General features: G+C 46.7%; 1 protein-coding gene across 2 annotated transcripts in view; it reads left to right on the forward strand.

Annotated features, from left to right (window-relative positions):
- Positions 1–5,163, forward strand: part of LOC120989837 (alcohol dehydrogenase 1-like) — an 87,760-nt gene extending 82,597 nt beyond the window's left edge. For both annotated transcript variants that reach the window (XM_040418191.1, XM_040418190.1), the window contains exons 8-9: positions 2,995–3,133; positions 5,001–5,163. In XM_040418191.1, the coding sequence (XP_040274125.1) occupies positions 2,995–3,133; positions 5,001–5,025 (164 nt within the window). In that variant the 3' untranslated portion in view covers positions 5,026–5,163. The remainder of the gene's footprint in view (positions 1–2,994; positions 3,134–5,000) is intronic.
- The last annotated feature ends 7,916 nt before the right edge of the window (positions 5,164–13,079 follow it).

Genomic DNA, 13,079 nt, shown 5'->3' on the forward strand with positions numbered 1-13,079 from the left:
TGTCCCTAGCACTTTCTGACGTCTCTCCCTGCACTAAGATGCTGTGAAATGATTCCCCCCTATCCTTTCCCTGCACTTATAAATAGTTTTTTCCGTTTTTTTTTCCACAATCAGGTTTTTCCAATTGCTGTCCCTAGCGCCTTCTCACGTCTGTCCCTGCACTCAGAATGCTTGAAAATGTCTGACTCTATGATAGCCGCCATATTTATAGGGCTGTGACATCACAGGGCTGGCTGGCTGCTGATTGGCTGCATGCATGGCATTATGGGTCAGCCAGAGTTCCTTGCCCCATGTCCTCACATGTGTAGTCGTCATTGCAGCTGCCATTTTAGGAAAAATTGAGATTCGTTACCACGAAGCGAGAGGAAATTCGTTGCAAATCAAATTTTTCCTGAAATTCAGATCGAATTCCACTTCGTCTGATTCGATTCGCTCATCTCTAGTTGTCTTCGTAACTGCTATGGACTTCAGTGAAGAGTGTTATGCACATCCACAGTCTCTACTTCTATACTGACAGTTTTCAAGCACAAAAGCAAATTTCATTTTCAGGAAAGAATTTCTCAAATTTCTCTTTGGGAAAGACTTTCAGGCCTTGTCCTGTGAAATCATGTGAAACTAACCTAATCTGACTTGTTAGAGTGCCATCGCACACGGTAGAATTTGCCACAGAAAATACCTGCTACTAAATATCGGTTTAAATCATCTAAATGTAGCTTGTAGAAATCAATGTGCTTGCTGCCAAAACAAACTCATTCAGATGAATGGAATTGCTTTTCAGTCGCAGACATTTTCTGCAACAAAATCTTCTTCATGTGAAGGCACCCAAAGGGGGTCATTTACCTGGTGTAAAGTAGAACTCACTTAGTTGCGCATAGTAAGTAACCAATTAGATTCCACTTTTCATTTTCCAAAGCAGCTGTCTAAAATGAAAGGTGGAATCTGATTTGTTGCTATGGACAACTAAGACAGTTCTACTTTGGTAATATTGCAGTGAGCCTCTGTGGGAGCCGATGTAGAGGATGGGAGTGGTAGCGGCCCTGATGTAATGTAGTTGTGTCACAGTCTGCTATGTACCTCAGGCTGTCGCTCCCTGAGATCCGTTGCAGTGAAAGTTGTAGCACAGAATAATGAGGCCACAGTTGAACTATACAAAGTCCTTTTCATTAAGTCCAATGTAGAACTTGAAAATACATACAGTGGAAGCAGGCAATTATTTTCGGTCATCAGCTGAAGAGGTATGGTGGCAGGTTGGATGGCTACAGTTCTGCACTTAGATATTGATGACCTAGTGGTTGTTTGGTGATGAGTACTTCATCCCACAGCAGTGTCTGTAGTAGCGCTCTCGCAGTTCACACTGCTGTCTGGGATCCAAAGGATTGACTTGAGTCCTTTCTTCAATTCTTGAGAGTTTGTGCTGTATGAGCTGCTTCCTCAACTCTCTGGCAGGAGAGGGTTACCCTGACTCTCAGAAGTGGTTCCACAGAATTGGTGATCTACGAGCTGCTTCTCTACTCCAGAGTCTGTGCTCTATGAGCTGCTTCCCAACTCCCCTCCATTAGGGTGCATTCATACGACCGTAAGTGTTTTGCGGTCTGCAAATTGCAGATCTGCAAAACAAAGATAACAGCCATGTGTGTTCTGCATTTTGCAGACCGCACATGTCTGGCGTTATATGGATCAGGACATGTTCTATATTGAAATTAATTTGTCTGCACCCATACCACAAAATTGCAGAAGGGATGTGAACCCAGAATAACGGTCGTGTGAATGCACCTTAACAGGACAGTACCTCTCACGTCCCCTTTCCATCTAACTCCAACACGAAACTGCACTAACTATAGACCTCTCCCTCCTGGCAGGAAGTCGGTCAAGCTGACTCTACTAGGAGGGGTGGAATAGGGTGGTTAAACCCTGTTACAGCCAGCCACTGTCAACCAATACCCCCCCCCTCCCCCGCTGGATTAGATTACATAATACAGGTGCCATACTTAAAGGGGTTGTCCGAGTTCTGAAAAAAAAATAGCACTGCAAATCTGATGGGTAGCAATATATAACTAAGCTAAGCAAGTTTTAGGCCAAAAAATATATATTTCCTAATTTCCCTGGTTCTCTTCTGGCCCTTTGTTTACCTGCAATAGCAACAATCTCTGACCCTCCCCTGCTCTGCAAAGGGAGTGAATAAGTCTGCCCTGAGTGACAAGTCTGCCTGCTGGGAGACTCAGCAGCATGTTGTATTTGTAGGACTACAAGTCCCAGCTGTACAATGACACTGCTTATACACACAGGATCTTCCCCCTATCTGTTCTTGTGCAATGCTCTGCAGAACTGCTCTCTTAGCTCCTGTGCCCAGCATTTGTCTCCTCACTGCCTGCAGCTACTCAGTAAAGCCTTCAGCCCTGAGTCTGTGCAGTTGAAGGGGTTAATGTTTTTCCTCAAGAGATGTGCAGGGGGCGTGGCCAGCACAGTGACGTCTCGTGTACAGACTCATATTTGCTCTCTCAGGCTTGTGCACGAAACATCATCAGTAGAGATGAGCGAATTTCTGGTTATGAAATTCGTTCACGATTCGTTTACTGGTAAAAGGTGAATTGCGTTATGGATTCCGTTACCACGGGCCATAACGCAATTCTATGACTGAATGCATAACGGAATGCCTTTAGAGGCATTCCGTTATTCATTCCATCATAATAGAATTCTAGGTGCTGCATAACGGATCCGTCCTATTTTGGTTATGCAATTCACCTTTTATTAGTAAACGAAGCGTGAATGAATTTCAAAATATGAAATTTGCTCATCTCTAATCATCAAAGCAGGGAGAGAAGCTGACATCATAGGTGATTTGCCTAGTTAGAAACATACAAAGTAAATAACTCAGACAACCCCTTTAACATTACACAGAATTGTATATAAAATAAAATGCAGCAATTAAAGACCACAATAGTAATACCCCCAAGTCTGGGGTATTATAATAACACTCTTGTTTTCAACTTCCAGGCTGGAAAAGCAAAGACTTTGTTCCCAGATTGGTTGCGGATTACCTGGCAAATAAATTTAATTTAGATGGATTAGTGAGCCATACTTTACCATTTGAAGACATCAATAATGGATTTCACCTTTTGCAATCTGGGCAAAGGTAACCATAATACCATAATCATTTGCATTCTGTTTTGTCAGTTTGTTATAATTCCTGATGTACATATTTTTCGAAAGTACTGTACAAGCTCTTATCCTAGTTTAACACATTAACAAAATATGCATTAAGGGGTTGTATAAAGCGGGCTCACAAGAGGTGCAGCCAAAAGCAGGCAGTGACTGGGACCAGCCTCCCTAGCTGCTAGGGAGGCTCATCCCAGTCACGGCCTGCTACTGGTTGTTCCCCCTGTTGCCGGATGTTTTGATCTGCGCGACGGGGAGATGCATCACGGCCTTTCAGAGATCCGGAACAACGCAAGTTTATCACAGGAAATACATACACTGCTCAACATTGAAATTGCACCACCAGGAAGGAAATTCTGGAGTTCACAGATTGGATAGACATGCAAATGATATACAAATGATAACATTGTATACAACTTTAGACCAACTGCAAATTGATCTAATCTACTATTTTGTACTAGGACTGTCAATTTCAGTTTCATAAATATATCTAAAATACACACCCACATTCTAGTTTAAAAATAAAAGTATCAAGGCTGTCAGAAAAAGTCATTCTTTTTGGCACAAACAACACCTTAACAAAACCTTAACAAAGTTAATTTTCGCCTTTATTTAAAAAAAAAAAAAAAAAAAGCACTGACCCACAGAATAGTTATCATTTTCTTTAAACCACATGAGAAACTGCATTAAGAAAGACCCATAAAGGAATGGATTATATAAAAGTTATACATATCATTAAATGTACCCCAAAATGTTGTAATTTAAATATAATTTTGCCCTCACAAAAATAAACCCTCATATGGTTATTTTAATGGAAGAAAAAATCCAAAATAATCCTCATTCTTGAGGGGTTAAAAAATGATGTATAGATTGAAAGCTAAATAATCGGATGAACAAATACATAGTGTGACACAGTGAGAGGTTTGGTCTGGGAAAACAGGTATTTTTCTCCCAGCATGCGCTGCTGGGCTGATTTACAGCCAGGTGAGGTCAAATACCGGACCAGATTTTAAGTGCCGATCCGGGTTTTGGCAGCACCTGGCTGTCCTTAAATAGGCAGCTGGGATCAGAAGCCATGTCTCTGTGTTGGGATCTGGGAGCCTTGTGTCTGGATGAAGGCTTGCTACCTGTTTGGCGTGAAAACAGGTTGGTGCTGCTATCAGCAAGGACTCTTTGAGGCAGAATTGCCGCATAGTGTGAATTACCACCAACACCACAAGGTGACTTTTTGTTTGAATATGATTGCTTGTTTTGTCACTTGCCTAAAGTGTGAATAAAAGACTGAACTGTTTGATCCAACTGTTTGATCCTGTCTACCAGAGCGAAACCCCACAATAGATAGATACTGTAGATAGACATTATTTATTTACTTCTCAAATTAAGTTTGAGGGTGTTATGTCACCTCAGACATTGGGGGCATATTGCTAGGATATGCCCCCAATGTCTTATAGGTGTGGGTCCCACCTCTGTGACCCGCACCTATCTTTAGAACTGAGCCCACAAAGAGAAGGAGGGTGCACCGCACATGCGCGGACGCTTTCCTTTTATTCCTATGGGAACGCTGAAAATAGCCAAGCCAGCTTGCTCGGCTATTCCCGTGAGCCCTATAGAGGTGAATGAAGTGGTGGACACCTCGTATTCATTTCAATGGGACTGCCAAAAATAGCCAAGCGTGCTGCTTTGGCTCTGTTCTAAAGATAGGTGCAGGGCCCAGAGGTGGGACCCGCACCTATAGGACATTGGGGGCATATCCTAGCGATATGCCCCAATGCCTGAGGTGAGACAACCCCTTTATTTATTATAATTTCAATTATATGTTGTTAAATTTATATATTTTTCTTCAGCATCCGTACAGTCCTGATGCTTTAAACTGGAGGTCTTGCATACAGTATTTCTGGCGTTGTAGAAGAAAACGGGATGTTCAAAATGGTTCGCAGATTTCATAAATCCAGAATGTTATTTTGATTTTGTTAATATAATAAACTTTAAGAAATCACCATGATGAAATTACGACTTGAGCATCTTAGTGCTTTGTCCTCCACAATGAATGTTGTGCATTATTTAAAGAATGTCTTGCGTCACCTTCCTGATAGAAATGTATATCATCAAGAACACAAGCAATGTTTGTTTTATGGCGTCAAGCAAAGCAACTCTTCAGAGAGAGGGGTCTTCTAGGGTGATAATTTAATTGAGATTAACTGGTTAGAATAATTTAAAAGTCATAAAAGTAGTAATACGTACCTGCTACTTTCAACTGTGCCAGCTAAACACACCAGAAATGCCAGAAAAGGTCAGTGGTATTTCTGGTACAGGGTGCGGAGATCAGTAGTTACCAGACCAGAGTCAGGACAGAAATGGAGAATTGGTGGAGGCAAGTAATGCTTCTTGTTAGGGATGAGCGAACCCGAACTGTATAGTTCGGGTTCGTACTGAATTTTGGGGTGTCCGTGACACGGACCCGAACCCGAACATTTTCGTAAAAGTCTGGGTTCGGGTTCGGTGTTCGGCGCTTTCTTGGCGCTTTTTGAAAGGCTGCAAAGCAGCCAATCAACAAGCGTCATACTACTTGCCCCAAGAGGCCATCACAGCCTTGCCTACTATTGGCATGGCTGTGATTGGCCAGTGCAGCATGTGACCCAACCTCTATATAAGCTTGGGTCACGTAACGCTGCACGTCACTCTGCTGATTCAAGCATAGGGAGATGTTGCTGCTGCGACGTTAGGGCGAGATTAGGCAGATTAAGGCTGCGTTCACACGAGCGTGTCCGGATTAGTTCCTGATGCGTCCCGGTGTGTTGCGGCAAACCCGCGCGAGTAGGAATGCAATTGCAGTCAGTTTTGACTGCGATTGCGTTCCGATGTTCAGTTTTTATCGTGCGTGTGCAATGTGTTTTGCACGCGCGTGATAAAAAACAGACTGTGGTACCCAGACCCGAACTTCTTCACAGAAGTTCAGGTTTGGGTTCGGTGTTGTGTAGATGTTATTATTTTCCCTTATAACATGGTTATAAGGGGAAATAATAGCATTCTGAAAACAGAATGCTTAGTAGGTGATCAGTTGAGGGTTAAAAAAATAAAATAAAATTAACTCACCTTCTCCTGTTGTTCGCGTAGTTCTCCCGGTCTTTAGTTCTTTAAAAGATAAACTATGGGCTAAAGGACCTTTGGTGACGTCAGATCACATGCTCCAATCACATGGTCCATCACCGCGGTGATGGACCATGTGATTGGAGCATGTGATCTTACGTCACCAAAGGTCCTTTAGCCCATAGTTCATCTTTTGAGAAGTAAAGAAGAGACCGGGACTTACGCGAACAAACGGAGAAGGTGAGTTAATTTTTTATTTTTTTTAACCTTCATCTGATCACTTACTATGCATTCTGTTTTCAGAATGCTATTATTTTCCCTTATAACCATGTTATAAGGGAAAATAATACAGTGAATAGACTGTCACCTAGCAACCATGCGTGAAAATCGCACAGCATCCGCACTTGCTTGCGGATGCTTGCGATTTTCACGCAACCCCATTCACTTCTATGCGTTGCGTGAAAAACGCAGAATATAGAGCATGCTGCGATTTTCACGCAACGCATAAGTGATGCGTGAAAATCATCGCTCATCTGAACAGCCCCATTGAAATGAATGGGTCCAGATTCAGTGCGGGTGCAATGCGTTCACCTACCGCATTGCACCCGCGCGGAAATCTCGCCCGTGTGAACGCAGCCTAACTCCTCCAAAAGACTTCATTCTGTGATCGATCTGCAGCTGTGGATCATTGAAGTGCTAATATCGACTTGCTCACTTTTTTGAGGCTGCCCAGAGCGTTTTTAGATCACTTTTTTCTGGGGTGATCGGCGGCCATTTTGTGACTTGTGGTGCGCCAGCACAAGCTATCACCAAGTGTATTTAACCATCAATAGTGTGGTTATTTTTTGCTATATCCTACATCAGCTGCAGGCTGAGCCTGTGTCACCGAAGTGCATTTAACCATCAACAGTCTGGTTATTTTTTGGCCATATACTACATCTGGTGCAGGCTGAGCCTGTGTCACCCAAGTGCATTTAACCATCAATAGTGTGATTATTTTTTGGCCATATACTACATCAGGGGCAAGTTGAGCCTGTCACCCAGCGCCTAAAAAATAGACCTGACATTTCTATTCAGCCAAATTTGTACTGTTTTAGCTGGTCAACTTATTTGTAGTGACCGTAAAAGCACACTTTTTGTTCTGGGTTGAAAAACTATTCCCAAATTTGCCATTCTCAAAATAACTAGTTTCTGCTATATGAGGCCTACTTGAAATCTATCCCAAAAAGGATATCTTACATTGAAGGTGCTGATAGTGTCATTCAGAAAAACCTAACACACACGCTACCGTGCAGATACAAGTCTAATTCTGTGATTAAACCTATACCTGTCACACAGCGCAAAAAAAAACAGGCCTCACATTTCTATTCAACCAAATCTGTACTGTTTTAGCTGGTCAAGTTATTTGTAGTGACCGTAAAAGCACACTTTTTGTTCTGGGTTGAAAAACTATTCCCGAATTTGCCATTCTCAAAATTGTGGTGAACGGGAACAATGAGGAAAACATCTAATAAGGGACGCGGACGCGGATGTGGACATGGTCGTGGTGGTGTTAGTGGACCCTCTGGTGCTGGGAGAGGACGTGGCCGTTCTGCCACAGCCACACGTCCTAGTGAACCAACTACCTCAGGTCCCAGTAGCCAGCAGAATTTACAGCGATATTTGGTGGGGCCAAATGCCGTTCTAAGGATGGTAAGGCCTGAGCAGGTACAGGCATTAGTCAATTGGGTGTCCGACAGTGGATCCAGCACGTTCATTTTATCTCCCACCCAGTCTTCTGCAGAAAGCGCACAGATGGCGCATGAAAACCAAGCCCATCGGTCTGTCACATCACCCCCATGCATATCAGGGAAACTGTCTGAGCCTCAAGTTATGCAGCAGTCTCTTATGCTGTTTGAAGACTCTGCTGCCAGGGTTTCCCAAGGGCGATAGAATGCACTAACGCACAACCACTTATTTTTCCTGATGATGAGGACATGGGAATACCACCTCAGCACGTCTCTGATGATGACGAAACACAGGTGCCAACTGCTGCGTCTTTCTGCAGTGTGCAGACTGAACAGGAGGTCAGGGATCAAGACTGGGTGGAAGACGATGCAGGGGACGATGAGGTCCTAGACCCCACATGGAATGAAGGTCGTGCCACTGACTTTCACAGTTCAGAGGAAGAGGCAGTGGTGAGACCGAGCCAACAGCGTAGCAAAAGAGGGAGCAGTGGGCAAAATCAGAACACCCGCCGCCAAGAGACTCCGCCTGCTACTGACCGCCGCCATCTGGGACCGAGCACCCCAAAGGCAGCTTCAAGGAGTTCCCTGGCATGGCACTTCTTCAAACAATGTGCTGACGACAAGACCCGAGTGGTTTGCACGCTGTGCCATCAGAGCCTGAAGCGAGGCATTAACGTTCTGAACCTTAGCACAACCTGCATGACCAGGCACCTGCATGCAAAGCATGAACTGCAGTGGAGTAAACACCTTAAAAACAAGGAACTCACTCAGGCTCCCCCTGCTACCTCTTCTGCTGCTGCCGCCGCCTCGGCCTCTTCTGCTGCTGCCGCCTCGGCCTCTTCCTCTGCCTCTGGAGGAACGTTGGCACCTGCCGCCCAGCAAACATGGGATGTACCACCAACACCACCACCTGCGTCACCAAGCATCTCAACCATGTCACACGGCAGCGTTCAGCTCTCCATCTCACAAACATTTGAGAGAAAGCGTAAATTCCCACCTAGCCACCCTCGATCCCTGGCCCTGAATGCCAGCATTTCTAAACTACTGGCCTATGAAATGCTGTCATTTAGGCTGGTGGACACACACAGCTTCAAACAGCTCATGTCGCTTGCTGTCCCACAGTATGTTGTTCCCAGCCAGCACTACTTCTCCAAGAGAGCCGTGCCTTCCCTGCACAACCAAGTGTCCGATAAAATCAAGTGTGCACTGCGCAACGCCATCTGTGTCAAGGTCCACCTAACCACAGATACGTGGACCAGTAAGCACGGCCAGGGACGCTATATCTCCCTAACTGCACACTGGGTAAATGTAGTGGCGGCTGGGCCCCAGGCGGAGAGCTGTTTGGTGCACGTCCTTCCGCCGCCAAGGATCGCAGGGCAACATTCTTTGCCTCCTGTCTCCTCCTCCTACTCAGCTTCCTCCTCCTCTTCTTCCACCTGCTCATCCAGTCAGCCACACACCTTCACCACCAACTTCAGCACAGCCCGGGGTAAACGTCAGCAGGCCGTTCTGAAACTCATATGTTTGGGGGACAGGCCCCACACCGCACAGGAGTTGTGGCGGGGTATAGAACAACAGACCGACGAGTGGTTGCTGCCGGTGAGCCTCAAGCTCGGCCTGGTGGTGTGCGATAATGGGCGAAATCTCGTTGCAGCTCTGGGACTAGCCGATTTGACGCACATCCCTTGCCTGGCGCATGTGCTGAATTTGGTGGTGCAGAAGTTCATTCGCAACTACCCCGACATGTCAGAGCTGCTGCATAAAGTGCAGGCCGTCTGTTCGCGCTTCCGGCGTTCACACCCTGCCGCTGCTCGCCTGTCTGCGCTACAGCGTAACTTCGGCCTTCCCGCTCACCGCCTCATATGCGACGTGCCCACCAGGTGTAACTCCACCTTGCATATGCTGGACAGACTGTGCGAGCAGCAGCAGGCCATAGTGGAGTTTCAGCTGCAGCATGCACGGGTCAGTCGCACTGCGGATCAGACCCACTTCACCACCAATGACTGGGCCTCCATGCGAGACCTGTGTGCCCTGTTGCGCTGTTTCGAGTACTCCACCAACATGGCCAGTGGCGATGACGCCGTTATCAGCGTTACAATACCACTTCTATGTCTCCTTGAGAAAACACTTAGGGCGATGATGGAAGAGGAGGTGGCCCAGGAGGAAGAGGAGGAAGAGGGGTCATTTTTAGCACTTTCAGGCCAGTCTCTTCGAAGTGACTCAGAGGGAGGTTTTTTGCAACACCAGAGGCCAGGTACAAATGTGGCCAGACAGGGCCCACTACTGGAGGACGAGGAGGACGAGGATGAGGAGGAGGTGGAGGAGGATGAGGATGAAGCATGTTCACAGCGGGGTGGCACCCAAAGCAGCTCGGGGCCATCACTGGTGCGTGGCTGGGGGGAAACACAGGACGATGACGATACGCCTCCCACAGAGGACAGCTTGTCCTTACCTCTGGGCAGCCTGGCACACATGAGCGACTACATGCTGCAGTGCCTGCGCAACGACAGCAGAGTTGCCCACATTTTATCGTGTGCGGACTACTGGGTTGCCACCCTGCTGGATCCCCGGTACAAAGACAATGTGCCCACCTTACTTCCTACACTGGAGCGTGATAGGAAGATGCGCGAGTACAAGCGCACGTTGGTAGACGCGCTACTGAGAGCATTCCCAAATGTCACAGGGGAACCATTGAAAGCCCAAGGCGAAGGCAGAGGAGGAGCAAGAGGTCGCCAACGCAGCTGTGTCACGGCCAGCTCCTCTGAGGGCAGGGTTAGCATGGCAGAGATGTGGAAAAGTTTTGTCACCACGCCACAGCTAACTGCACCACCACCTGATACGGAACGTGTTAGCAGGAGGCAACATTTCACTAACATGGTGGAACAGTACCTGTGCACACCCCTCCACGTACTGACTGATGGTTCGGCCCCATTCAACTTCTGGGTCTCCAAATTGTCCACATGGCCAGAGCTAGCCTTTTATGCCTTGGAGGTGCTGGCCTGCCCGGCGGCCAGCGTTTTGTCTGAACGTGTATTCAGCACGGCAGGGGGCGTCATTACAGACAAACGCAGCCGCCTGTCTACAGCCAATGTGGACAAGCTGACGTTCATAAAAATGAACCAGGCATGGATCCCACAGGACCTGTCCATCCCTTGTGCAGATTAGATATTAACTACCTCCCCTTAACAATATATTATTCTACTCCAGGGCACTTCCTCATTCAATACTATTTTTATTTTCATTTTACCATTATATTGCGGGGCAACCCAAAGTTGAATGAACCTCTCCTCTGTCTGGGTGCCGGGGCCTAAATGTGTGACAGTGGCCTGTTCCAGTGGTGGGTGACGTGAAGCTTGATTCTCTGCTATGACATGAAGACAGATTCTGTGCTGACATAAGGCCAGATTCTCTGTTACGGGACCTCTCTCTTCTGCCTGGGCCTAAATATGTGACAGTGGCCTTTTCCAGTGGTGGGTGACGTGAAGCCTGATTCTCTGCTATGACATGAAGACAGATACTGTGCTGACATAAGGCCACATTCTCTGTTACGGGACCTCTCTCCTCTGCCTGGGCCTAAATATGTGACAGTGGCCTGTTCCAGTGGTGGGTGATGTGAAGCCTGATTCTCTGCTATGACATGAAGACTGATTCTGTGCTGACATAAGGCCAGATTCTCTGTTACGGGACCTCTCTCCTCTGCCTGGGTGCCTGGGCCTAAATATGTGACGGTGGCCTGTTCCAGTGGTGGGTGACGTGAAGCCTAATTCTCTGCTATGACATGAAGACTGATTCTGTGCTGACAGAAGGCCAGATTCTCTGTTACGGGACCTCTCTCCTCTGTCTGGGTGTCGGGGCCTAAATATGTGACAGTGGCCTGTTCCAGTGGTGGGTGACGTGAAGCTTGATTCTCTGCTATGACATGAAGACAGATTCTGTGCTGACATAAGGCCAGATTCTCTGTTACGGGACCTCTCTCCTCTGTCTGGGTGTCGGGGCCTAAATATGTGACAGTGGCCTGTTCCAGTGGTGGGTGACGTGAAGCCTGATTCTCTGCTATAACATGAAGACAGATTCTGTTCTGACATAAGGCCAGATTCTCTGTTACGGGACCTCTCTCCTCTGCCTGGGTGCCTGGGCCTAAATATGTGACAGTGGCCTGTTCCAGTGGTGGGTGACGTGAAGCCTGATTCTCTGCTATGACATGAAGACTGATTCTGTGCTGTCATAAGGCCAGATTCTCTGTTACGGGACCTCTCTCCTCTGTCTGGGTGTCGGGGCCTAAATATGTGACAGTGGCCTGTTCCAGTGGTGGGTGACGTAAAGCCTGATTCTCTGCTATGACATGAAGACTGATTCTGTGCTGACATAAGGCCAGATTCTCTGTTACGGGACCTCTCTCCTCTGCCTGGGTGCCTGGGCCTAAATATGTGACAGTGGCCTGTTCCAGTGGTGGGTGACGTGAAGCCTGATTCTCTGCTATAAAATGAAGACTGATTCTGCGCTGACATAAGGCCAGATTCTCTGTTACGGGACCTCTCTCCTCTGTCTGGGTGCCTGGGCCTAAATGTGTGACAGTGGCCTGTTCCAGTGGTGGGTGACGTGAAGCCTGATTCTCTGCTATGGGACCTCTGTCCAATTGATATTGGTTAATTTTAATTTTTTTAATTTTAATTCATTTCCCTATCCACATTTGTTTGCAGGGGATTTACCTACATGTTGCTGCCTTTTGCAGCCCTCTAGCTCTTTCCTGGGCTGTTTTACAGCCTTTTTAGTGCCGAAAAGTTCGGGTCCCTATTGACTTCAATGGGGTTCGGGACGAAGTTCGGGTCGGGTTCGGATCCCGAACCCGAACATTTCCGGGAAGTTCGGCCGAACTTCTCGAACCCGAACATCCAGGTGTTCGCTCAACTCTACTTCTTGTTTATGTTTAACTTTTTTTTTTTTGCTTTAAATAACATTAGCTCTTATCTATAAGCCCTTTAAATGTAAGCTAGTGGTACCAAAAATGATTCCTGATCAGCCATTTCAGAATAGCTCTGACATCAGAGGATGGTGATACAGTTGAATTCAGGAGGGCACCTGCAGCTGCTGGCCACATGCATAAGTACT

This window comes from Bufo bufo, chromosome 2, assembly GCF_905171765.1.
Source record: "Bufo bufo chromosome 2, aBufBuf1.1, whole genome shotgun sequence".
Lineage (NCBI taxonomy): Eukaryota > Metazoa > Chordata > Amphibia > Anura > Bufonidae > Bufo > Bufo bufo.